At 43.1% G+C, this 26,536-nt stretch overlaps 2 protein-coding genes across 2 annotated transcripts; one reads left to right on the top strand and one right to left on the bottom strand.

The window, feature by feature from the left end:
• Positions 1-6,926: 6,926 nt before the first annotated feature.
• On the top strand, positions 6,927-17,817 carry BECN1 (beclin 1). Its single transcript, XM_052658446.1, has 12 exons — positions 6,927-7,047; positions 7,322-7,450; positions 9,612-9,679; positions 10,743-10,801; positions 11,427-11,517; positions 11,622-11,758; positions 11,917-12,111; positions 13,169-13,315; positions 14,622-14,771; positions 15,647-15,707; positions 16,154-16,296; positions 17,029-17,817. Exons 2-12 carry the CDS (start codon positions 7,324-7,326, stop codon positions 17,195-17,197), a joined length of 1,347 nt encoding a protein of 448 aa, XP_052514406.1. The 5' UTR covers positions 6,927-7,047; positions 7,322-7,323; the 3' UTR covers positions 17,198-17,817.
• A 591-nt stretch (positions 17,818-18,408) lies between these two features.
• CNTD1 (cyclin N-terminal domain containing 1) lies at positions 18,409-26,409 on the bottom strand. The gene is made up of 7 exons (XM_052658627.1): positions 26,241-26,409; positions 23,058-23,133; positions 22,323-22,491; positions 20,652-20,814; positions 19,898-20,042; positions 19,162-19,258; positions 18,409-18,603 (listed from the first exon to the last, which is right to left on the bottom strand). Exons 1-7 carry the CDS (start codon positions 26,407-26,409, stop codon positions 18,409-18,411), a joined length of 1,014 nt encoding a protein of 337 aa, XP_052514587.1.
• Between the last annotated feature and the right edge of the window lie 127 nt (positions 26,410-26,536).

The following is a 26,536-nucleotide window of genomic DNA, read 5'->3' as shown; positions in this document are numbered from 1 at the left end:
CATCCAACCATCTCATCCTCTGTTGCCCACTTCTCCTCCTGTCCTCAATCTTTCCCAGTATCAGGGTCTTTTCCAATGAGTGGGCTCTTCACATCAGGTGGCCAAAATATTGGAGCTTCAGCTTCAGCATCAGTCCTTCCTAACTGTCATATCTTGGGTAAATTATTGAAATGTTGAGTCTCAATTCCCTCATTTATAAAATGTAATTTTGTTATTAATAAATAGTATGTAATTTAGTAGGTTTGTTATGGACACAGGCAGGCACTTGATAAATAGTAGCCACTATCCGATAAGCTAACTGTTCATGCTTAGCATGAAGAGGTTACTCCTTAAATGATAAAATTATTCTCATCCCCACTTTCAGACTCAAAGTCTTTTTCCACTTATTCAAGACCACATACAGTATGGCCCACACTACCATTCTTATTTTTTTTTAATATGTTATTTATTTGGCTGTGTCCAGTCTTAGTTGTGGTATGTAGGATCTTCACTGTAGCATGCAGGATCTTTCATTTCAGTATAAAGACGCTCTAGTCACTTTAGTTGGGGGCGCTTAGTTGCTCTGAAGAATGCGGGATCTTAGTTCCCTGACCAGGAATCAAATCCAAGTCCCCTGCATTGCAAGGCAGATTCCTTGCGCTAATTTCAGGTGAACAGTGAAGGGACTCAGCAATACATAAACACATATCCCTTCTCCCGCAAACCCCCTCCCACTCAGGCTGCCACATAACATTGAGCAAGAGTTCCATGTGCTATATACATCAAGGCAGAATCTTAACCACTGGCCCAGCAGGGAAATCCCACCATCTTGCTTATTAACATCTAACAGTTTTCCCCTTTTTACCTCTCCTTTCTGTTAACACTTGTTCCTAGTAACTTTTGAACTTTGATCTGGAACTTAACTTCAGGAATGCTTTCTCAAATTAACTACATCATATTTTAAGTGAGCCATTACCCTGCATTTCTTTCAGAATTAATAACTTCAGCTTAGAAGCGTAATATGTTTGTGCTTATTGAAATATGGCTTTGTTCTCAAATAATTGTGTTTTGTTTTCTTCAAGTAGAATGTTAGTCGCTTAGTGGTGTCCAACTCTTTGTAACCCCATGGACTGTAGCCTGTCAGGCCCCTCTGTCCATGGAATTCTCCAGGCAAGAATACTGGACTGGGTAACCATTCCCTTCTCCAGGGGGTCTTCCTGACTCAGGGATGGAACCCGGGTTTCCTGCACTGCAGGCAGATTCCTTACCGCCTGAGCCACCAGGGAAGCCCCATAAGAAGAGAGGTACGCATTCCTTTTTTCTTTTCCTCCTCCTTTATCCAAATGTTTTAAGTAATAGGCACTCATTTGTTTATTTATTCAGTGAACAATTGCTGAGGGCACCACTGTATTTAACAAACTGTTTATTCCTGGCTGCTTATGAATCAGTGATCACTGATGACTGGTCTTATTTCAAATTCATGTCCACAAAAGTCACATGGGTGCTCTTGAGAGTCTCAACTGTTCCTTGGCTTGGAGACAACCATCTTCTCCCTGTACCTCATCACATGTCCTCCCTCTGTTTATGTCCATCTCTGTGTCCACATTGACACCCCCCTTTTTTAAGGACAACCAGTCATACTGGATTAATGACCTAACGACCTCATTAACTTGATCATCTGCGAAGATCCTCTTTCCAAATAAGGTCACATTCACAGGTACTGGGGCTTAGGACTTCAATATCTTCCAATTTCAATATCTTCTGGGTAAACAGTTCAACCTGTAACACCTGCCATTATCTGAAGTCACCGTACTCATTTGTTTACATGTTTATTGTCCAGTTCTCTTTTCAAGGATATAAACTATCCGAGTAGTTCACTAGTGTATCCTCCCAGACCTAGACAAGCAACTGGCACATAGTAGGTCTTCAATAAATAGTTGTTGAATTGATGACCTATGGTATGTTTTTGAATATTCAGTTCCTCAGGTACTACACCTACTGATTGTCACATAGTCTCCAAACAGCAGAGCGGACAGTTTACTATGTGCTGGATGTTGCTCCTTATGCTTCATATTATTAGCTCATTTAATCATCACATCACTACCCTATGTGATATACACTATCATTCTCATTTAAGTTTTTTTTTTTTTGGCCACACTGGACAGCATGCGGGATCTTAGTTCCCCAACCAGGGATGGAACCTCGGCTCCCTGCAGTGGAAATGCAGAGTTCTAACTCTTGCCTGGAAAATCCCACGGGCGGAGGAGCCTGGTAGGCTGCAGTCCATGGGGTCACTAAGAGTCGGACACAACTGAGCAACTTCACTTTCACTTTTCACTTTCATGCATTGGAGAAGGAAATGGCAAACCCACTCCAGTGTTCTTGCCTGGAGAATCCCAGGGACGGGGGAGCCTGGTGGGCTGCCGTCTATGGGGTCACACAGAGTCGGACATGACTGAAGCGACTTAACAGAAGCAGCAACCATCAGACCACCAGGGAATTCCCAATTATTCTCATTTTACAAATAAGAAAACAAGATCCAGAGTGGTTGAGTAACTTGCTCAAGGTCAGGGTTGGTAAGTGACAAAGATAGATCTCCAAACCCACAGCTGTAATCTCTAGAAGCCCTCCCTCTCTAGAAGCCCTTTATGTATCTACATCTTTCTGAGATGGTGTTAGTGGCAGCCACACAGGAAGAAGTATTGAATACAACTATGATTCGCCCACTGGTGGCTCAGACGGTAAAGAGTCCACCTGCAACATGGAGTCCCAGGTTCGATCCCTGGGTTGGGAAGAGAGATCCCCAGGAGAAAGGAAATGGCTACCCACTCCAGTATCCTCGCCTGGAGAGTTCCATGGACAGAGGAGCCTGGTGGGCTACAGTCCATGGGGTCACAAAGAGTCAGACACGGATGATCGACTAACACTTTCACACACTCATGAATCAATCATGCCAGCCTTACTTGAGAATCCTTTGGGGATGATTCCACTCAACTCCTCTAGAGGGAGTTTCATGCTGAAAGATCGAAGGAATAAGGGTTGTAAAGACCATCTCTGATTGGTTAGCAATACCAGGAGAAAAGCAACCTAGTCCCACATATTATGTCTGATGCTAATGATAGGAGGACATACACATTTAAAATACTAAGAGAGTCACTTCTGAAAGTGGAAACAGCTTTCTAAGCAATATAAATCATCCAGAAAAAAAGCTGATTTGACTTCATAAAAATGTAAAATGTCTGCACATCTGGAAAATACCTTAGTTATGAGAATCTAGTAGACAAATGAACAAAGGACACAAACAAGTTTCACAAAAGAGTCAATATTTACAAGACTAAAATAGACTAAAATAACAAGGAAGTGCCTTTTTTTTTTTTTTTTTTGCCCTTGTTCTTCAACTATTGATATATGATGGTTACTCCTGGCCAGGGCATCTTGAAACAGGCTCTCTCAAACATTACTGGAGGTAGAATATAAGTATATGAAACCACTTTGGGAAACAACTGCTAATGTTAATCAAGAGACATGAAATAGCCAAATTCAGTAATCTCAGTGGTACGGTTCTAGCATTAGGAAGCAGTCCCCTTTTCACTGCAGCGTTATGGTAACCACCAAAACTGGAAGCAAAGCAACAAAGAAACACATTAAGGTAGCACTCAGGTAATGCAGCCATGAGAGTGACGATTACAAAATCTGCGTAGCAACAAGGGAAAATACTTACTATGTAACATTCAATTTTAAAAGCAGTATACAGAAATTGCACATAGATCACAAAGATAAATACAGCTTTGTTAAAATTGGAGAAGGAAATGGCAACCCACTCCACTGTTCTTGCCTGGAAAATCCCATGGATGGAGGAACCGTAGGCTACAGTCCATGGGGTCGCAAAGAGTTGAACTCAACTGAGTGACTTCACTTTCACTTCAGTTCACTTTGTTAAAATACACAGTGGCACAGACTTAGAAAAGGAATTTATGGTTGCTGGGCAAAGGATGTGGGGGTGGGGAGGGGTGGTGGGGAAGGGATAGTTAGCAAGTTAGGATGGACATGTACACACTGCTATGTTTAAAATGGATAACCAACAAGGACCTACTGTATAGCACAGGGAACTCTGCTCAATCGTATGTGGCAGCCTGGATGGGAGACGCATTTGGGGGAGAATGGATACATGTATATGTACTGCTGAGTCGCTTAGCTGTTCACCTGAAACTATCACAACATTGTTAATGAGCTATATCCCAACACAAAATAAAAAGTTTAAAAAAAATAAAATGAGTGACTAAAACAAAAATAAACTACACAGGGAAGAAACATCATAATGCAAAACATAAAACTTAGAGTATGGTGAGATTATGGGTAATTCTACGACACTATTGCCCTAACTTCCTGTATTGTTATATTATCTTTCTGTAAAAGTTTACTTTTGCTGTAAATGAATTATAGGCTTATTGTCAAAAAAAATCCAACAGTACAAATTTGTATTAAGTAAAAATCTCTGTCCCGTTGTTCAGTGAAAGACACTGCTTGCTGTATATTATTTCCTATAACATATAATATGTCGTATTATATACCACGTTATTTTTTATACAAATGGACTTATGTTTACTGCCTACGACTTTTCTTATTTAACTGAGAATCATCTCTTGCCTCAATTCATGCAAAACCTCCCAGCTGGTCTCCCTGCTTCTACTCTTGCCCTTCTTCAGACCACTCTCAAAGTAGCCAAAAGAACCAAGGAAAAAGCAAGTTATTCCATTCTTTTTAATGGTCGCATGGGGCTGCAAAGAGTCAGACACAACGGTGCTACTGAGCATGCACAGTATTCTGCTGAATGAATAATACCCTAATTTATCTAAACAATCCCTATTACTGAGGGAAATTTAGCCGTGAACTTTATTGTACATCTGGATTTGATCACTTGTATTATCTATTAGGAAAATTCCTAGAAATAAATTTTGAATCAAAGAATATGAACATTTAAATTTTTGAAATACATTCCCAAATTGTCCTCCAAAAAGACTGTACTAGTTTATACATAGAGTTCCCTATATACTCATCAATACATGATGTTATCAATTAGTTCAGCCTTTACCAATCTCTTAAATGAGGAAAGCTGCCTGACTTCAGTTTTATTTCCACTATTACTAGTAAAATGAAATATCTTTTAATTTTTTTTAATCAACCATTTGTTTTCCTGTGAGCTTTTTCATATTATTTGCCCATTTCATTACTGGCCCATGGGTATTTTTATTGATTGAATAGAGTTCTGTATATCAAAGAAATTTACCTTCTTTTGAGACACAACTATTTTCCACATTTTCTTTTCACAATTTTTTTTTTACACTGTCTTTGATAGTTCACAAAGTTGTTTTTTTTTTTTGGTGTGTGTGTGTGTAATAAAGTTTTATTAAAGTATAAAGGAGATAGAGAAAGCTTCTGACATAGACATCAGAAGGGGGTAGAAAGAGTACCCGCTTGCTAGTGTTAGCAATGGAGTTATATACTCTCCAATAAACAGTTAGTAAAATACAGCAGAAAATGTGTTCGCTAGGAGAACAAAGAACTAGAGCTCCAAGCATCCTTACCTTGTCCTGAAGAATCCCAGAGGAGCCCCCAAGACGAAATGTTGTTGTTGAATCACGCAAAGACGCCGGGATCCTTGGCCTCCGGAGAAGAATTCAATCTGGGGCCAGAGACGAGGCTTGATCGCTCAGAGCTTTCGTGTAATAAAGTTTTATTAAAGTATGAAGGAGATAGAGAAAGCTTCTGACATAGACATCAGAAGGGGGTAGAAAGAGTACCCCCACAAAGTTTTAATTTCATTTTCATTCTTGGCCACAGCACACCAACATGCAGAATCTTTCCCAACCAGGGAGCAAACCCATGCCCCCCGCATTGAGAGTGCAGAGTCTTGACCAGTGAAAGGACAGGGAAATCCAGAAAGTTTTAATTTCTAAGGAGTAAAAGTCAATATTTTCCTTTTTACTTCTGATTTTCATGTCATGCTTAGACAGCCCTTCTCTACTTCAAGATTATAAAAAATATTCACTCATGCTTTCATATAGTACCTTTAACCATTGTTTTATTTTTTGCCACACGGCTTGTGGGATTTTTAGTTCCCCTATCAGGGACTGAACTGGGGCCCTCACCAATGAAAGCTTGTAGTGCTAACGACTGGACTGCCAGGGAATTCCCAATCGTATTTTTGACGCTTAAATTTGTGACTAACTTGGAACTTCTTTTGGTGTCAACAGTGAGTAGAAGATTGAGCTCACTACCATTTAAATGGCTCTTTGGTCCCACTCATCACTTATTAAGTAGATCACTTCCCCACTAACTTTAAACACTAGCTTTATCACCCACTAAATCCACCCCGCCCCCCATACATGGTCTATTTTTTAACTTTATTCTCTTCCATGGATACTCCTGCACCAACACAAAAATGTTTTAGTTTCATAACTTTATATTCCAATATCTAAAGTGTTGGACTTTCCCTTATCATAACTGAAACTTTATACAATGAAACACAATAAGGTTTACCCCCTCACTTGCCCTTCCAAGTGTCTACGTCTTTGTCAGCGTTTCAAAAAAAACGCCCAGTTCTCCCAATGAGAAATTTTAAAAATTGATACCGCAGTGAATAACGAAAGTGGCTCCGCTAAGAAGTGACAAATCTGAAGAAAAGTCACTGAGTTAGAAAATGGTGGCGTGTCCAGGGGTTGTTTGTTTATTCGCTAAGTTGTATCTGACTCTTTCGCGACTCGCTCCCAACTTGGTCGGGCCACTTCCGCTCGCAACGCCAGCCCCCAGGCCGACGCCTGCCGCCTTTCCCAGCTCAGCCTCTAGAGGTCGCAGCCAGGCGAAAGCGGGTCGACCATGACTGACGCCCTGAGGCGCGGCAGTCATCGTGACGTCAAGTCCGGTCCCGGCGGAAGTCCTCCCCCGGCGGACCGGGAAGTAGCTGAAGGCTGGGCGATGGCAGTCTTAGAAGTCCCACTCGCAGACAGACCCGAAGCCGCGGTACCCCCGCGGTAGACCGGATCAGGGTGGCGGGCTCCGGGTCCCGAGGTGAAAAGCGTTGGGGGCTGAACGGCTACTTTCGAAGGGGACCTGGGAACCCCGACGGCCCCTCTTGCAGACCCTCCCTGACTTTGGGCAGTAAACTGCCTTTGCCGGGTCAGCCCCGGAAGCAGGTCCGCCTGGTATCCTACCGTTCCTACAGGGAAAGGTGCAGGCGGGGATTTTTACCCCTTCACCACAACAGCAAGTCAGGTGGTAGCTCCGAACCCGGGGTTCAAGGGCGCCTGTTCTTCCTAACGTCGTCTCCTTTCCACTGCCGCAGGGATGGAGGGGTCTAAGACATCCAGCAGCACCATGCAGGTGAGCTTCGTGTGTCAGCGCTGCAGCCAGCCTCTGAAACTGGACACGAGCTTCAAGATCCTGGACCGTGTCACCATCCAGGAGCTCACAGGTCAGCGAGGCCCTTGGAAAGAGGGTGATCAAGATCGTTCAAAGTGGGCAGCTTTGGAGATGAAGGTCTTAAGGACTATACATAGCCTGCCACAAACAAACCTTGTGAGCCTCGGAAGTTGCTTCATCTTTCTGGTTCCTTGTTTTCTTATCGAGAACATAAAAGAGTTCTGACACTATGTGCTTCTGAGAGCTTTCTATAACAAGGAAAGATCCTTAGTTTTCTGCTCCCGCTGTTTCAGAGTAAAGGATTATATGTATATAAAAATAAACAGCAATTGTGGGGGACTTGCCATATACCAAGTGCATTACATGCGTTACTTTAACCTCTATGGAGTAGTTCAGTTTTACTCCCCTATGCGTAGGAGTAGTAAAAATTTATCATTTCATCCATGAGGAGTTGAAGCTCAATCAGGTTAAATGATTTACCCAGAAGCCAATAGTTGATAAGTAGAGGAAAATAGAGGAATAGAGTCCCAAATTCTCAAGAAGTGAGATGAAGCTAGGAAAAAGGAAAAGACTGAATAAACAGTGAAAATAAGCTCATGGACCTAGAGTCACTCTGCTTGAATTTAAATTCTGGCTATCATTTACTAGCAGAATGACTTTGCAAGTTACTTCACCCAATTTTTAGTTTCCCCAAATTTTTTTATTTCCTTTATCTGTAAAATGTAAAACAACCTCAAGGTAGTTGTAAAAATCAAATATGACAGAGACCATAAATACTTCAGAATATGCCAGGGAAAAGTACTCAGCAAATATTAACAATTATTATCAATACCTGATTTCTCTTTTCTGAGGGGAATTAACTGTTTAATAGGGAAATTTTTAATATGGAAAATTTCAAACATACAATCAAGAGACTAGCATAGTGACCTCCCTTGTGTCCATCATTCAGCTTCAACAATTAGCTACAGTCAATCATTCTTGTTTCCTCTATACCTACATTCACCTCCCATATCCACTCAGGTATTTTGCTCTTTACCTCTTTTTTTTTAAAGGTAAATTTTCATACATTGACAATTTTTAATTGTCAAGATTGTTTTTTTTTTTGGCCTGCACCCCGTGGCATGTGGGATCTTAGATCCCCAGCCACGGATGGAATCTCTGCCCCCTGTAGTGGAAACTCAGAGTCTTAACTACTGGATCCCCAGGGAGGTCCCTAATTGTCAAGATTTATATATTACTTTGGAGAAGGCAATGGCACCCCACTCCAGTACTCTTGCTTGGAAAATCCCATGGACAGAGGAGCCTGGTGGGCTGCAATCCATGGGGTCGCTAAGAGCCCAACATGACTGAACAACTTCACTTTCACTTTTCACTTTCATGCATTGGAGAAGGAAATGGCAACCCACTCCAGTGTTCTTGCCTGGAGAATCCCAGGGATGGGGGAGCCTGGTGGGCTGCCGTCTATGGGGTCGCACAGAGTCGGACACGACTGAAGTGACTTAGCAGCAGCAGCAGCATATATTACATATCTTAGCTTTTTGGGGGGCCCATGATGCACAGCTTGTGGGATATGGGATCCTGGTTCCCCAACCAGGGATTGAACCTGGGCCCTCGGCAGTGAGAGTATGGAGTCCTCACCACTGAACTGGCCAGTGAATTACCCTTAGCTGTATGTTTTTGACAAATGTATACACTCATGTAACTTAGATCTCCATTGCTGTGTAGCGAGCTTTCATCTTCCTGGATCTTAGTTCCAGAAAAGGAAGTTTCATCTTCCTTTCATGTTCCTTCCCACTTATTCTGGGGGAAAGAGGATGTTAACTTTTGTTATGAAAAACATCCAAGTTTATAATAAACCTCTGTATACTCATCACCAAGCTTCAACGATTATACACGCACATTTAACCATGTTTTACCTACAGCCCCAAATGATTCTGAAGCAAATCCCAAACATATAAACACCATTAATACTTTATTAAGTATTTTTTGAGAGGTAAGATGTCTCTTTAAAGACCTAATCATACCATTATACTGGAAAAACTTTGATAATTCCTTAATCTGATTTAATGGGTGTAAGAAGAAGAAAACAGATCCTTTTTTTTGTAAATTATACTCTGAGAAAAAGGTGGAGGATATTTTGATTCTTATCCTTTCATAAATGCTCCTGCTCTGAGAAGACTTTCTGAAAGATTCAATGTTTCCCTTGCTCTTAGCTCCATTACTTGCCACAGCCCAGCTGAAACCAGGAGAGACCCAGGAGGAAGAGGCTAACTCAGGAGAGGTATGAAAGCACTGGAATGCAAAGTGGGTTTCTGCAGGGTCCTTGATGCTCCTGGAGCCCCCGGATATGTGAAATCTCTGGTTAACAAGAGACATTCTGCATAATTAGGCCACTGTGGATCACTGAAGACACAGAAGTTCACCTGCGGTCACAGGGTTGCTGAATGAGGCATCCATTCAAAACAGTGAAGAGAGACTCTGCTTTATTTGGAGTGGAATTATAAGCTATTTTAGGTGGGAGGTGGGATGATGACCTGTGTGTCCAAGTCTTAACCTGGTTCACACCTGTTGCCGTAGTTCATTAGTAATATCCACTCCTCTCTGGTCTTAAAAGTATCTAGGTTTAGAGATAGAACTGTGTGATTACACTAGGTAGAAAGGGTTACCAGTGTCTGCGAACATGTCATTTTTTTTGAACTGTATTGAGTGATGATTTTCATTGTCAAAGATAAGAGTTTGGTCACATGCAAATTATATCAAAGTATGGAAAACAAAGAATCTACTTTGTTTTATGCCATGGCAGACTTCATTGCAATCTGCTCTGGCTTTTCCCTTGTGCCATGATTTAGGGCAGGAGTCTCCAGCCTCCAGGATCTAATGCCTGATCATCTGAGGTGGAACTGATGTAAAAACACTAAAAATAAAGTGAGCAATAAACATAATGTGCTTGAACTACCCCTCCCCCTGCCCTGGTCTATGGAAAAATTGTCTTCCATGAAACTGGTCCCTGGTGCCAAAAAGGTTGGGGACCCCTGAAGGGCATTCTCTCCCCTACCCTGACTGGTAAGTGTTGAGAAAATGCAAATATAACAGAGTATAACATAGTTAGGAAATGCTGTTTCCCACAAAAAAAAATCAAATGGGACTTGGGGTTTATTTGTACCAGGGGTCCTTTCTTAGTGCGTATATCCAAGGATTGGCTAGAAAACACCCATTTCTTAGGTCTCTTGTTTCTCAAGTCTTTATCAATCGTAGGTAAAGCCAAATAGTTCTGAGGCCATTGGGAAAATAGACTCCACCTCAAAAGCTGCTAGAATTCTGATGACTTCTTATTTCCTTCCCAGGAGCCATTTATTGAAACTCGCCAGGATGGTGTCTCTCGCAGATTCATCCCCCCAGCCAGGTGCCTACTACTCCTCAGCCCCCTGTTCCTTGCCAAAGGCCAGTAGAATTTTAATTGAACCCAGAATTGCGATGGAGATGAATCATCACCTAGCCTTTCACTCTTCTAGAAAAGACACTGTCCCTTACACCTGGCCCATCACCTTCCAGTATTGATTTTTTCCTGTAGCCATTCACACAGTGGGAAGGAACAGTAGCTCTCATGATGAAGAATTAAGAAAAGTTGAGAGTGTGATTAACTAATGGAAGAGATGAGCTCTTGAAAAGTTTTAAGATAACAAATGTTAGATGTTCAGGTTCTTAGTTATTGATGCATGTAAGAAATGGTCTCTCCTGATTCTCCTTCCTTTTCTACTATAGACACACACATAGCCATTTTTGATGCCCCCTCTCCCTCCTTAGTCCTCCAGTCCATCCAGCACTTCGTGCTGAGTGCCCCTGTGGGAGACCAGCATGGCCTTCCCTTGGGAGAGAGGTATCCTTGGGAGGTCAGTTGGGCTAGGAGTGGGTATGCGCCTTGAGGCCCCTCAGCTGGTGCTTGAGAGTCTCTGCCACCAGCACTGCATATAGGTGGAGGAGGCCTCTCTGCTCCCTCATGTGGCCCATGGGCGGGGGGCTGTCTGCAGGATGATGTCCACAGAAAGTGCCAACAGCTTCACTCTGATTGGGGAGGCATCTGACGGCGGCACCATGGAGAACCTCAGCCGAAGACTAAAGGCAAGTCGGCCTCATGCCAGTACCTTGCAGTGGGCTGGCTGGTAGGGGGGTCTCCAGGCAGGTGACATGAGGCAGGCCCTACCCTGACTCTCCTCTTCTTCCAGGTCACTGGGGACCTTTTTGACATCATGTCAGGCCAGACAGATGTGGATCACCCCCTGTGTGAGGAATGCACAGACACGCTCTTAGACCAGCTGGACACTCAGCTCAACGTCACTGAAAATGAATGTCAGAACTACAAGTGAGTGCCTCCAGAGCCTGGTCCTAGGAACAGGGCTCTGAGTTGGGATACTCACTGCTCTGGGGCTGTACAGCCCTCACCCAAGAGCTGTGCTTCATGCAGGGAAATGGAATAACAGGTGCCCTCCCATAAGCATTCCCTGCCTGTGTTCTTGGCAGACACTGTTTGGAGATCTTAGAGCAAATGAATGAAGATGACAGCGAACAGCTTGGGTTAGAGCTAAAGGAGCTGGCATTAGAGGAGGAGAAGCTGATCCAAGAGCTGGAAGATGTGGAAAAGAACCGGAAGATGGTGGCAGAAAATCTCGAGAAGGTCCAGGCTGAGGCTGAGAGGTTGGATCAGGAGGAAGCTCAGTGAGTGATCACCCTGTTCTTGCATCTTCTTGCCTCAAGGCTCCGGGAGACGAAACGGCTCACAGCTGAATGTGTCTGATTAGTTTGTAAACAGCAGTCGACATTCAGCAGCATGTCTGCTCTAGACCCTGCATTTCCAGGCCCTGTTTCTCGATGTTGGTTGGGAGGCTTATGTAGGAAGAGTCAGCATGATTAAGTGACAAAAGCATTGGTTTTGTCCAGTGCTTTTGGAGAGCTGAGAACCAGGCCTCTAGTGACAGCTCTGTCCAGTAGGGAACATTTGGATGAGTCAGGCACTGAATCCCGCATCCTCCTCAGGAAGGATAAGTGTGTTGGCCTACATGTATTCTCTTCCAGCTCAAAAATTTCACTGGTGCTCTTTTTAAAAAATATTAATTTATTTGGCTGCACTAGGTCTTAGTTGCAGCTCATGGGATCCTTGATCTTTGTTGTGGTATGTGGGATCTAGTTCCCTGACCAGGGATTGAACCTGGGCCCTCTACATTGGGAGCGCGGAGTCTTAGCCACTGGACCTCCAGGGAAGTCCTTCATTGGTATTCTTGACCTGAGAGAACCCTCTGTCTAGTGGAGGAGACTGAAGGTGGGGGAGTGGAGGACTGAGAAAAAGTTAAATTTTTCATGGGGTAGTGTAATAAGTTCCATTAGAAATGATGTACACTAACCATTTAAAGGACAATAGGCATGTAGAAGTGAAGTGATAGACAATCAGACCATTTCAGGGAAGAAACCACCACTGACTAACTCACCTTGTTTCTGGAAAAGACCAGAAGTCCAAGAAGTATCTGGTCCTGGTTTGGGAGCATCCTGTCTTCCTCCTCTTTTTTGCATATGAGCAGCTGGAATTTGGGACATTTCTGTCCCTCCCAGGCAAAACATCTAGGGCAACTATGCTCCTTTGAGTGAGATCTATGCCAATGTACAAGGTGCTGCAACTAGAAGTGACCATAATCACTAGAAGTCTTTGAGAGGAGCGATGGGAGAGAAATTTTAGCCCCCAAAACTAACAGCCTTTAATGACCACCTTATCTATTCACAGGTATCAAAGGGAATACAGTGAATTTAAAAGACAACAGCTAGAACTGGATGATGAGCTGAAGAGTGTAGAAAACCAGATGCGTTATGCCCAGATGCAGCTGGACAAGCTGAAGAAAACCAACGTCTTTAATGCAACCTTCCACATTTGGTAAGAAGGGCTGGAGGGTGAGGCGCATCTGGGAAGCACTGAATATCTGAATGTTAGCTGTTGACCACTAAGCCAGGGTGCCCACCTCCCATGAAATAGGAGTCCATGTCATTTTCACCCCATCTAGGCTTCTTCCGTTTCTTGAGTTGGGATAGCCACAATCAGGGGATTGAGATTCTAGAGCTTGGTGACTTCCATTCTTTCAAGGAGAGGGAAAGATCGGAGCCCTCCAGCCGCAAGAAAATCTGAGCCTCTGCTTGGTGCTGATTTCTCATCCCCCTCTCCGGGCGTCATTTGTTTACTCATTTATTTGACATTTTATCCATTTCAGCTGGTATCTGTTGAGTGTCTGCTGTGTGGTAGACACTGTGCTCAGCACTGGGTGGGCAGCAGCAAGCAGTATTCATTCTGCCTCCTGGTTGCTGCAGTCTTGCTGTGGAGGGGGAGACGGCTGGGTAACAGGCACTTGCACCTCAGCGTGGTCCTGGTGAGCCCAGGGTGCTGTGGGAACACAAGGGCACTTCACCCGATTTGAGGAGGCTGCATGAACGTTTCCCCCAGTGGAGGTGGATGTTTAAGCTGAGACGTGGAGTCTAAGTCTGCAGAGGAGGAAGGTTGTTCTCAGCAGAGAGAACATCCTGTGCAAAGAGGCAGAGGAAAGTGGAAGTGGTAATCTCCCACTGAACCTTCTGGACTGAAAGGAGCTTATTGTGACCGGAGATGGAGTATAAAGCAGAGAAGGACAGGGTATGAAACTGGAGCACTACCAATTCCTTAAGGATCTTATAAGCCTCGTTAAGGGATTTGGACTTTATCCAAAAGGCAGTGGGAGCCACTGAAGTGCTTTGGGCAGAAAAGTGACATAAGTACAGTTGTATTTGTAAATGATGGCTTTACCTGTAATGTGAGAAATGACTTGGGGGAAGAGGGCAAGGTTGTTGGTTAGGAAATCTGTCAGGAGGATTCTAAACACTTAAAAAGAGAGCCATGGTATTGAGTCTGAAGAGAAGTGGACAGATTCAAGAGGTTTAGGAGGCAGAACCAGCAGAGCTTGGTGGTTTTGGGGAAAAGGGAGCTGAGAAAGCATTCAGGGATGACACCCAGGTTTCTACTTTGATGTCTGAGCAGCAGGGAGAAAGATGATGACTCACGCTTTAGGCATGTATTTAAAGTACCAGGTAGAGCTTGGATATATGAATATGAAGATAAGGAGAGAGATTTATGCCAGGTTTTAGGTGAGAACAGAAAATATCAGAATTTGCCAAGTTTTAAGTTCTCTGTATTTTTCCCTGCCCTTCTTCTGTAGGCATAGTGGACAGTTCGGTACAATCAATAACTTCAGACTGGGTCGGCTGCCCAGTGTTCCTGTGGAATGGAATGAGATTAATGCTGCTTGGGGCCAGACAGTGTTGCTGCTCCACGCCCTGGCCAATAAGATGGGTCTGAAATTTCAGAGGTAAAAAAGGTGGTCCTTTCTTGAGTGTGGTGTGTCTTCGATATAATCTGTGTATCCTACCTGTTACTTCTGTTGAGTATGCAAGAGCCCTTGCTCCCAGCAAGCAGGGAGTATTCTGTCTATGGAGACTGTGTGCTTCTGGTTTTCTCCTCACCACAGGCCTTTTCCACTGATTGAGCAGTTGATGAACTGCATGACCATAGCAGTGGTCCCCAACTTCCTGTCTCCAGAACCTAAAAAATCTCCAGATTTCTGTTTCTAAATCTAAACCAGAACATACATTCATCCATAAAAGACCCTCAGATAATTATAGTTTTTTTCTTTTCTTTTTTAAAATACTTATTTGTGTTTATTTATTTATTTGACTGCACCAGGTCTTAATTGCAGCCTGTGGGATTTAGTTCCTTGAGCAGGGGTTCAACCCGGTCCCCTTGCATTGGGAGCCTGGAGTCTTAGCCACTGGACCACCAGGGAAATCCCAAACAAAACTTTTTAAACATGGAGCCCCCATGGGGAGGTGAGACAGAAGTGGAAATAATAAAAGAGGTCCTTGGGTAGCTTGGGCTTCCCTGGTGGCTTGGACAGTGAAGAATCTGCCTGCAATGCAGGAGACCCGAGTTCAGTCTCTGGGTCGGGAAGATCCCCTGGAGAAGGAAGTGGAAGCCCACTCCAATATTCTTGGCCTGGAGAATCCCAGGGACAGAAGAGCCTGTTGGGTCCCAGTCCATGGAGTTGCAAAGAGTTGGACACAACTGAGTGACTAATACTTTCACTTTCTTTGGGTAGCTGAAGACCAGAAATCACTGGGTTATAACACCCTAGTAATCACTTTAGGTAGAGTCCTGTATTCATCTCTGTCTGCATCTCCATTTTAGGTACCGACTTGTTCCCTATGGAAACCATTCATATCTGGAGTCTCTGACAGACAAATCTAAGGTACTCTAGGAAGTTCCATTTTTCACCTACAGTACAGAATTCTTGTACCTCCTAACAAAATAGTTTACTTTTGATAATAGCATAATTTCATTTTTTAAACTGAGATATCTTATGATGAGCCAGTGTCTTGTTCAGTGGCTTGTCTAGTTCAGGATTAACTCTTTGGGGTCTGTTGAGAAAATTATACTTTTACAGTTTGTTGAGAAGGGATATGGGTGGATCCAAGGAGAAAGTGTGTGCCAGGATGAGAAAGGCATCACCGTGCAGTAGATGTTTAATACATTTCAGTGATGGTGAAACAGTTCTGGGTGCATGGTATTTGCCCAAGGTTACTGTTGCTAGTGGAATCCAGACAGAACCAGTCAGAGAGATGGATTGGATTGGGAGCAGCCTGTTGTAGCCAGTGTTTGGGCCACATGTACAGCCAATTCTCTCTTCTCGGGCAGGAGCTGCCATTGTACTGTTCAGGGGGGCTGCGGTTTTTCTGGGACAACAAGTTTGACCATGCAATGGTGGCTTTCCTGGACTGTGTGCAGCAGTTCAAAGAAGAAGTTGAGAAAGGCGAGACACGTTTTTGCCTTCCTTACAGGTCAGTATTCCCCAGTGCTCAATGAACCTAAAGTAGGACCAAAGTGAGCAGAATGGAAGGGACAGGAAGAATGGAAGCAAAACTAGTACACATGGTGGGAAAGCTGAAAACGGGAGTAAAATCCCATGACACTGATGGGCAGGACGGATCCAACACTGTAAGCAAGACAGTGTGACCACCTGATCCCTGGAGAAAATGCTGACTTCGATGGTGTGGGGGATTTTCTTGGTGCAAAGCTCAAGCCTGCTCTCCAGTTTCAGGGAGGTTTTTCCTTATGCCCTTGGAAAGATACAGGAATGCTTCCTTTGATCAAATTTTGTAGGAGCCCAGAGATAGATGGGCACCTTACTTAAGAGAGTAAGGCTGAGCTGCTTCCATCACCGCAAAACAAAGCGTTTCTTTTCTTCTGCCTGCCTCCCCTCCCCACGAGGGAGGGATGCCTAGGAAAACAGTGCAGAGTGCTGCCGCCCTCGCTTACCCTCTGCTCCAGGCTTCTCATCCCTTTGGGTGTATGTCCTGTCTCTGTACTCCGCAATGACAATGAGGCTCTTGTGACAGCCTTCTTGGTTTTGGGCTTTCAAGCAAATCCAAAATACACTACCGTTGCTCGCCAACAGTTCTTTAATAGATAGAATGACGTGAATGGTCCCATGATCAAGTCACTGCCCATTTGCCTTAACTGACTTAACATGGATCTCAGTTACTAATGAGTTCTGCTGTGTTCACCTGCAGGATGGATGTGGAGAAAGGCAAAATTGAAGACACAGGAGGCAGTGGTGGCTCCTATTCCATCAAAACTCAGTTTAACTCGGAGGAACAGTGGACAAAAGCTCTCAAGTTCATGCTAACGAATCTTAAGTGGGGTCTTGCTTGGGTATCCTCACAGTTTTATAACAAATGACTTTTTTTTTTTCTTTGTTTGTTTGCCTTAAAGGCTTTCAATTTTGTTTTGTTTGCAGAAAAAGTGTTAAATTCGGGTACTATTAAACAGCCTATGTTTACAATACCAAAAAAGAAAAAAATCTACAAAAGCCACTTTATTTTAAAATACCATATAACAGATAGTTTCCAGAACTACAACATGCCATGTATAGCATCTGGTCTTTGTCACAGTTTTGACTCTTAACCCCATGCCTTCCTTTCCCTTTGTCCCCTCGAAACAAATAATTTAAGTTTGCTTTTTTTTTTTTTAACTGAGTTGAATTGAGATTGATGTGTTTTCACTGGAGTTTGTCTCTCTCGACTTCCTGCACTTAGAACATGAACTAGAAGCTTTTGTCTCCACTGAGAGGACAAGAAGTGTGAGATGCACAGTTGGATAACATGAGAAAATGACACAAGCTTTGGTCACTGTGTGATGTGATCAGAAGCTTGAAATTTAACACTTCTTACTTGGTTCTAGTACTGAATGCTTGCTCTGCTCTGTGTTAAGAGATATGAAATGGTGTTTGATACTGTTTGAGACCTTGGTGGAGAGATTTAATTATTTGTAATAAAAGATCAACTGCAGTCTGATAACTGCCCAGAGGTGCACTGTTGGGTTTTTCTTTAACTAAAATAGAGTACTTTGTATTCTGGGAGAATTGAGTTCAAGTGCAGGTATGTGGAAAGTCTGTTGAAATATGTGTAGAGGTGGGTGTTAGTTTTTTAAGAAGACTCTAATGGAAAAATAGACAGCTGTAGAGAAAGCCCTATTTGTGTAGCTCTCCGTAACAGAACAGAGATGTTAAACTAATTTTAAGGGGAAATAAAGTCAACATCCTTGATGTTCAGTCAGGGTCACCCATATGGTCTTAGTATTTGAGCCCCTGGTTAATACTAATTTCCATGTCTGAGGTTCTGTCTTAATAAAATGAATAAAGAAAAGCCATAAATATCTTGTTAAACAAAAATAAACTAATTTCACTGATCCTCTATCTTCTCCCAGCTCTTTGACATTTTCAGCGTGATATGACAAAAGGGACATGGTTATTCATCTTAATTCTTTCTCTGACGTAGAAAAATAAGTGTGAAGTTGGATTACAAAAGACAACTCAGAAGATGCTTGGAACTTTTGTACCCTGAGTATGAAAGTAAACAGAGGGAGGGATGGGTGCAGTGACAGAAGGCTGTTTATATTTGGCAGATTCCGCCTGCCTCATGTGTTGGAGGAAGCGCAGCCCTTGGAGGTCGGGCCACCAGGTGGGGAGGAACAGGCTGCTGTTGACCTGGAGTGCTGGCTCCCACACTGTGAGTTAGGATTGCATAAGAGAACTCAGCAATGCTCTCCAAGGCAATGCCAGTGATGCTCTGCAAATGCCCCATGACCTTCAGAAATAGAGACAGATTTCTTATTACTACATAAACACATGTTAGTGCACAAATAGACACATTGCTGGGGCTTTTCTCTCATGCCAAATGTAAATTTTTTCATTTCTGTGAACTTACACAGAGAATTCAGATCCCAGTGTTTGCCAGTGGCCACATTACACTAGGATACCTTTGCCCTGATATTGTTAGCACGGAAAGTTTCTGCTAGACATTTCCCTCTGCTGAGAAAAGTTTTGTGAAATATGAGAGGGATATTTGAGTCTTGACATTTTCTGTTTGGGAGGATACACTTAATGGACTTTAACATGGTAGTGGATTATCAGAATGGGAAACGAACAAGCTGAAATTGAACCTCCATTTCCAATTTCACAAGGGGGAACGTGGAGAACATTTTTCAGTCCTATCCTAGTTTTCTCTCCCAAGTCCTGCTTATTCATCCTAATCCTAGGGCTTGGCAGTTACCTTTTATAGCTTGTCTGTTTTCCCTTAACTAATGGGAGAATGCTTTCTATTAAATGAATTCTGACCATGCTGGTCCTGCTCAGTGGTGCATACCTGGCTCCAGCACTCATGGTTTTGGATGAAAGCACTTGCTGCAATGATTCCTACTGCCAACAGCATGAAGTCTTCCTTCACTGAAACAAACTTTTCCCTGAGTGATTAAAACCACAATAATTTTGGAGCTAGAGTGACACTGGATCTTCCAAATCCTAGGGCTACAGGACTTCAACTCTGAGTTGTTTATGTTGATCATGGGAAATTTTATACATGGAAAGAAATGGTCAAGTAATAGCTAAATTGATTCCCTCTTCCAACTTCCCCCAACTCAACTGAGATAAAAACATGAGCCTTCTGGCTGAATGGTTTATGGACCTTTTGTTGTTCCATCTGTCTCCCTACCAAATGTAACTGTGAGGCTTTTTATCAGCCTGATTTTACAGTAATCAAACACTTTGTCCAAGTTGCAACCCTGTGGCTTTTTTTCCTAGGTGACTATAAAAGCAGTTCAGTAATCTGAAATTATAAGCAGCTATAAAAGAAGAATTAGGAATGAAAGTATGTTAATTACTTGAAGTCATTTAAATTTAAAAGTAAAAGCCTCTAGGGTTTTGCTGATTGGACTCAGTCATCCATCCAAACAACATATTGGATGTAGATTAGAACAAGGTAACCTGTGCAGGTTATCTGTGGCCTAGGTGCCTTGCTAGGTAAATTCCATTTCCCAAGTTCTCGTGATATGTTACTGACTCCCTGTTTCTGGAAGGAGCCTACAGTAAAGCAGTTGTCTTACCCTTGCAGCTGACTGGGTGTGGAGTTCTCAATGGAAGCCCTCAGCAGGCTTTCATATACAGGTTCATGCAGAAGATAGACTAGGTCAAGTAGAATCAGGCAGGTTGCATGCAGCTGGGTGGCTGGGACCAAACAGCCATTGTATCCTGGATGGAGTACGCGCATGGTGAAGAGCATTGTGTGTGTCTGATCATAATCACAGTTGTCATGCGAAACAAAGCTGTGGAGCTGCTAGTGCGCTTCCTGGTTGCTAAGTTTTGTAAGAAACCTCTAGCTGGAGGTCGATTTTAAAGGACAAAGGGAGGAGTAGAGAAACCTTCATCTACGAGATATATATATAATTGGAACCTATTTGCTTGTTCCCCTCTTATCTCATGCCTCTATAAAATCAACTCTTTGATCTTACAATAAGAGAGTGGCTAATGAGTCCAAATAGAGTCCAGGTGCGGAGACTGGTGTTTCTTTCCCTGACAAGTACTAGAGGAAACTACTGAAAACTGCTGTTCCTCACTGGCAGGTTCTGCCCACTGCCCAAACCCTTAAGCACATTCCTTTTTTTATCTTTTTTTTGGGGGGGCCACCCTGAGGCATGCAGGATCTTACTTCCCTGACCAGGGATCTAACCTGTGCCCCCTGCACAGGGGAAGCGTGAGTCTTAAGCACTGGACCACCAGGGATGTCCCCCTAGGAACTTCTATGGAAGTTCTGCCTTCTTATGGAAGACTCCAACTCACATGCCCAACACAGTTAAGTACCTAAAACCTCCAGGAGCATCTCCACATATGCCAGGGGAGTAGGCAGATTGATTTGGAAGTTCAGGGACTTCAAAACATCAAGTTCTGATTCCAGCAGTTCTTCTTTAGTGTGACGATACCCTAGAGTCCGGAGGAAATTCAGGACTGTAATGTTGCTGATTATCTGAACAAACAAAACCAAAAGATAGTGAAAGGGAGAGCGGGTTGTCAGAATAGAGGTCATACATCTTGGCATAGTAAACAAAGCCCTTCACAATCCAGTCCTTGCCTTTATCTCAGCTTCTTCCTGGTAATTCCCCCTTATACTCTACACTTACACAGAATTACTTGCATTCCCAAACCCACAGGCTCTCATGGTGTCTACACGTTTCCCATGTCTGCATCTCCCTCTGCCTGGCCCCCCGCACACACCTCCCTTAACTGCTCTCCTTACCTATTTCCCCTCTCCCCTTAGGATCCACCCATCACCCCACCCTCCCCTTCAAGAAGTCACTATTGGTTAAAGTGATAAACCAAAAATCTTACAGCTAACATCATTTGTAATGGTGAGAAATTGAATGCTTTCTCCCTAAGAAATGTCTGCGCTCACCATTTGTATTCAACTGAAACTAGAGCATACAAGCAGTGAAACATTCCTGGATAACAATTAAAAAAATAATGCATTACTGTAAGTTAATAGCAAAAAATAATTATTAAAATTTTTAAATTAATCTCAAAGAGAGGCAGAACTGAGAAACACCTCTAGATGGGAGTGGAGATAGTGCTTAACAACAGGTGGAATATATTGAATGTTCTGTTGTTTGTTTAAAAAAAAAGTAATTTTCTCTAAATACACTTCCTCGTCTCTCCAAGGCTGATTAGGTACACTCACAGCCCTCTGTATTCACACTAATCAGAACACTTTCCCATATTTGTTTGTGTGTCTTCTCCCATTAGATAATAAATTCCTTGAGAGTATAGACAATATTTTTACTCTTGTAGCTATGGCACCATAGAAGACAATAAATATTTGTTGAATAAATGATACTTTATTATACAAGCATCACATAGTGATAAGGAAACATTTTGTCCTTTATAAATGCAATAGTTTTTTTGCCTTTAATACTACTAGGTAGGTTAGCAATTCAGGCACCTTATGTAAACTGTCCTTGAGTCCAAGGGGAGGAAAGGTGACCTGTATGAATGATGGCCTCTGTCCAGCAATTATACTTTGGGAACAGAACTTCAGGTTAATAACTGCACTGTGTGACTGTGTGTGTGTGTGTGTGTGTAGGTCTGTGTGACTGTGTGTATGTGTGTGTATATGTAGGAAGCCTATGTGACTCTGTGTGTGTGTGTAGGTCTGTGTGACTGTGTGTGTGTAGGAGGTCTATGTGACTGTGTGTGTGTGTAGGAGGTCTGTGTGACCATGTGTGTGTAGGAGGTCTATGTGACTGTGTGTGTGTGTAGGAGGTCTGTGTGACCATGTGTGTGTGTAGGAGGTCTATGTGACTGTGTGTGTGTGTGTGTGTGTGTGTGTGTAGGAGGTCTGCTTAGGAAGCATGATTATACTCTGGAATTTCCACATGAGTAGTATCACCTAGACCTAGGAGTGGGTTTCTCAAAGCCATCTTTGGATGAGCTGGTTTCTCTCTAACACTTAGGTGCCCATGAGCCACCCTAGCTCCTTACTTTGTAGTGGAAGGAAAGTTTGCTTGCCAGCTGAACACATGACACAAGACGCAGGATAAACTTGTTGAAAAGCTGCTCTTTCAGCGCCCTCCAATTCTGAGGCTCTGTCTTCCCTCTCAGCTGAATTGTAGCTTGCCTGCAGATGTTCTCTGCCTGCTTAACCATAAACCTGTAAAGAAGGGAAAGAGGAGAGGAATCAATCCACACTCACTGAGACTAAATGGAGTTTGTGCTTCAAACTATGCTACATCTTATCCTCTCCAGTATCCAATTGCTGGCTAAAAAAATTTACATTTGCGGACTTTCCTGGTGGCACAGTGGATAAGAATCCACCTGCCAATGCAGGGAACGTAGGTTCAATCCCTGATCCAGGAAGATTCTACAAGCCATGAAGCAACTTAGCCCGTGAGCTGCAACTACTGAAGCCCATGGGCCTAGAGTCTGTGCCCCGCAACAAGAGAAGCCACCTCAGTGAGAAGTCCTTGCACCACAATGAAGAGTAGCCCCAGCTTGCCACAACTACAAAAAGTCTGCACAAAGCAACAAAGTTCCAGAATAGCCAAAAATAAATGTTTTTAAAAATACAGAACTTTAAAAAAAAATTACATTTGCAGGTAAAAGAGGGTACAAACCTGGCTTCACAGTAAGAAGCAACTAGTATTTTTTTTTAAGATATGGGTACATTAGCCATCCTGAGAGTTACCCCTCACAAAAGCCTTATGCTCAGGGCTTTACCTTTCAAGGATTTCTACAGCCTGGTAGCTCACGGATTTCTCCAGACACCATTGTTCAGACAGGAGAAAAACAAACTCTGCCAAAACAGGAAAGGAGAGCCTGATTCATAAGGCAACCAAAACGACTCTGGGAACTCTTGACATTGTATAAACGCCATGATGGGGCTCAGGGAAGAGGGTCAGGAGGTGTGAAAGATGAGACTGAAACAATCCAAGTGGAGCCTGGTTCCCTTTGCTGCCAATGGGCAGATGAGAAGCATGAAAAGGAGGCTGACTGAGTGCAAAAACAAAGGCTTACTAAGTCCCCTCAGGGCCCCTTGAGCCTTCCTGTGGGTCTCAGCTGATGAAAGGCTTGGCCAGCTACACACAAACAAACCAGCTGGTCTAGTTGGCCTTTACGCCATGCTGGGAACCTCCGGCTTCAAGAGAGATTCTTGGATGGATAAAAACCCTAACTCCTATATTCTGTTTTCAGTGGAATGTTGACAGGAACAAAAAGGTCCCTCCTGGAGCTTCGATATTCTTTATAACACTGTTTGTTTAGTAACCACCCTCTGGAGAACTCCCATTGCTTTACAAACACAATTCACCTTACAGCTGGACACCACCTCTCCACCACCAGTTTGTTGGGTAAATCTTTGGTGGCTGAGCCTCCTCCAGGAGCAAGTTTGTTACTGTGAAGTGGCTTGTTTGGAAGAATCATCCCCTAATTCAGGGAACAAGGTCCAACTTGGGTGGGGGCAAGTCATTGGGAAGGTGGGAAGGGTAAGATACCTTGGCAAGATTTTAGGCTGCCTGTGTTTCTCTTTGAAAGAACAGCCCCAGATAGAATTCTATTTAGTTAGCAATATCATTAGAGGGTGGAAACAAGGATAAATGTTAGCTCTCAAAGGTACTGCAGAACTAGGAACTGAGAGCATAATCAACAAAGAATTACAAATAGTTAAATTTCCATATATCTTCAGAGAAAATCTAACTTAAAGGAAAAAAATTATAAAATTTAGCACAAAATGTTTAACAACTGACTTGACACAGGTTACACATAGATATATGTACAAAACCTCATCATGACAGAAGCTAAAGCTCTGCTAACAGTGTCCAATGAAGAGGATAATTAGTTTAAGCAATTAAGCAAAGTATCCTAGAACTCATAACTGTGTCATTAGCCAGTCCTTTTATTTGCTGGAGCCTAGATTTCATTTCTTTATTTTCATGGAGAGGGGTGTGTTTATAGTTTTATTTTTTATTTTAATTATTAACTATTAATATCCAGGCAATTGTTTCTATTAATATTTTCCATTTTAACTTGCCAAGAAAACAGTGTGGGTTAGGTGGAATGGATGAGGGTTACACCTCTCTCCTGCTGCTGGCTCTATCTCCTGTACTTATTATGCAAACATACTCAAATCTATTAACTAAAAGACCCTCCCCTTCCATTCTCTTAAACTAGGGCTCTATCTCTGTAGCCTCTATCACTGTGAAAACTCTGGAAAGCCTAGCTTATACCTGCTGCTACCACTTAATCACTCAGTCCCTCATATCCTGCAATTTGGCTTCTACTTTTTACAATTTGCTGAAATGATTGTCTCAGGGGTCAGAAAATACGTCCTAACTGTTAAATATCATGGTCCTTTTGCAATCCTCATCCCTGTTGTTCACATCTCTGAAGCATCTGAAACTGCTGACCATCATCCTTCATGAAACTCTCCTCTTGCTTCCAAGGGTCTCTTGGTTCTGCTCCTATCTCCCCAACCATTCCATTTATTTCCTTCATGACTCTTCTTCCCTCTCCACTTTCCTGAACACAAAATGTCTCCCAAGAAACTACTAGATTCCACTTCTAAGAACTCATCCTCTGCCAGTGTCAGCAGTATCACTATGGAGATAACTCCCAAACCCTTATCTTTACTCGACTTCTCTTCCAACTTAAATTTTTAAACAACCTGCCAGAAACCTTCCTCCAGATGTTCCACAAGCATCTGAAACTCAGTAGATCTCAAACCATAACTATTTTATTTCCCTAACAAGTCACGTTTCCTTTTTGTTTTTTCTTTTTCTGTATGTGTGTTTCTCTAAATGGCAGCACTGTATGTCTAGGCTCAACCCTTTGACATAGTCATCTTTCCCTTTTTCACTTCTTAAATTCATCCATTGCAGAGCCCTAGATTTTACCTCTGAAATGTTTTTAATCTATCCTGTCTTATCATTTCTTCTTATTACCTAAAATATAATGACTGACAAAGACTCCACTGGACAACCTACCCCTTATCTCTCTCTACTCCGATCCATCCTTTATATCACAGCCAAAATAATTTTTTCTAGGGCAAAGGTTGCAGTTATAGAACTCCCATATGAAAACAAAAACAACAACAACAAAAAGCCTTTAATGCCTTCTTGTTTTCCTATCATGTCACATATAAACTCCTCACTTTGGCATTCAAAATTCCCCGTGGAATGTCTCCAAACCACCTTTCTGGTCTGAATTTCAACTACTATTCCACATGCTCTGGCCAACCTGGATGACATGGTACCCACATTCACTCAAGTGTCCCTATTCCATTGTTTGACTCATGTTATTCCATTTTAGTAGAAACATGGTCCTAGGAGTTCCCATGGTCTAGTGGTTAGGATTTGGCGCTTCCACTATTGAGGCCTGGGGTCAATCCCTGATTGGGGAACTCCCACAAGCTGCCCAGCACAGCCGGAAAAAAAAAGAAACATCACCTTCACCAACCAAAATGTCATCCTTCAGGGTCTACCTTAAATACCATGATGCTTGGAGGACTCCTTAATTCATTCTACTCCCACCTCACTCCATCTTTCCTCTCAGTCTCCATAAAAGCTTGTTTTATGTGGTATGACACTTATCTAACCATACTTGTACCTAGTCATTTGCAGATTTGTCCTAATAGTCTCCAAAGATTATATACATGATTTAAAAGTTGGGACTAGACCTCTTTTTCATCTTTCTATCCTAGAAGGCAAGGAGAGTAAGTAGTCTATACACGTTAAATCAAGGGTGGGGGGCTGGTGAGTCTGGCTCATCACTGTACCGCCAACGCCTGACATATAGTAGGTACTAAGGAAACTTGCAGGAATAACGCATAATGAATCTCAAGATCGGTGCCTCAAAGACAAGTGCCCGGGTCTCCCATAAGACCAGCCCCCCGGCCTGCATCCCCACCCACGATCCGGGTCTCCCTGAAGCTGCCCATCCGGCCCGCAGCCTCCTGCACGGCTTGCTCATTCTGCTGGGCCAAGTGGAGCAGAGTGTCTTCGATGGTCTCTGTGGCAACAGCTCCAAACCGAAAGTCACTGAGAGAGGACAATCTTGGCCTCTCAGGTCGGTCCATCTTCAGAACCCTATTTGGACACCCGGACGGCTCATAAGCCGACCCCTTTAACTTCTCTTCAGTCTTCTGCTACCCCCTGGATTCTTCGTCGCCTTCCGTGCGTTAGTCCTCGCCTCAAGTCTGAGGA

Source organism: Budorcas taxicolor, chromosome 19, assembly GCF_023091745.1.
Source record: "Budorcas taxicolor isolate Tak-1 chromosome 19, Takin1.1, whole genome shotgun sequence".
In the NCBI taxonomy this organism is placed as follows: Eukaryota; Metazoa; Chordata; class Mammalia; order Artiodactyla; family Bovidae; genus Budorcas; species Budorcas taxicolor.
The sequence above is the reverse complement of the archived record's forward strand: the minus strand, read 5'-3'. Positions and strand labels throughout refer to the sequence as shown.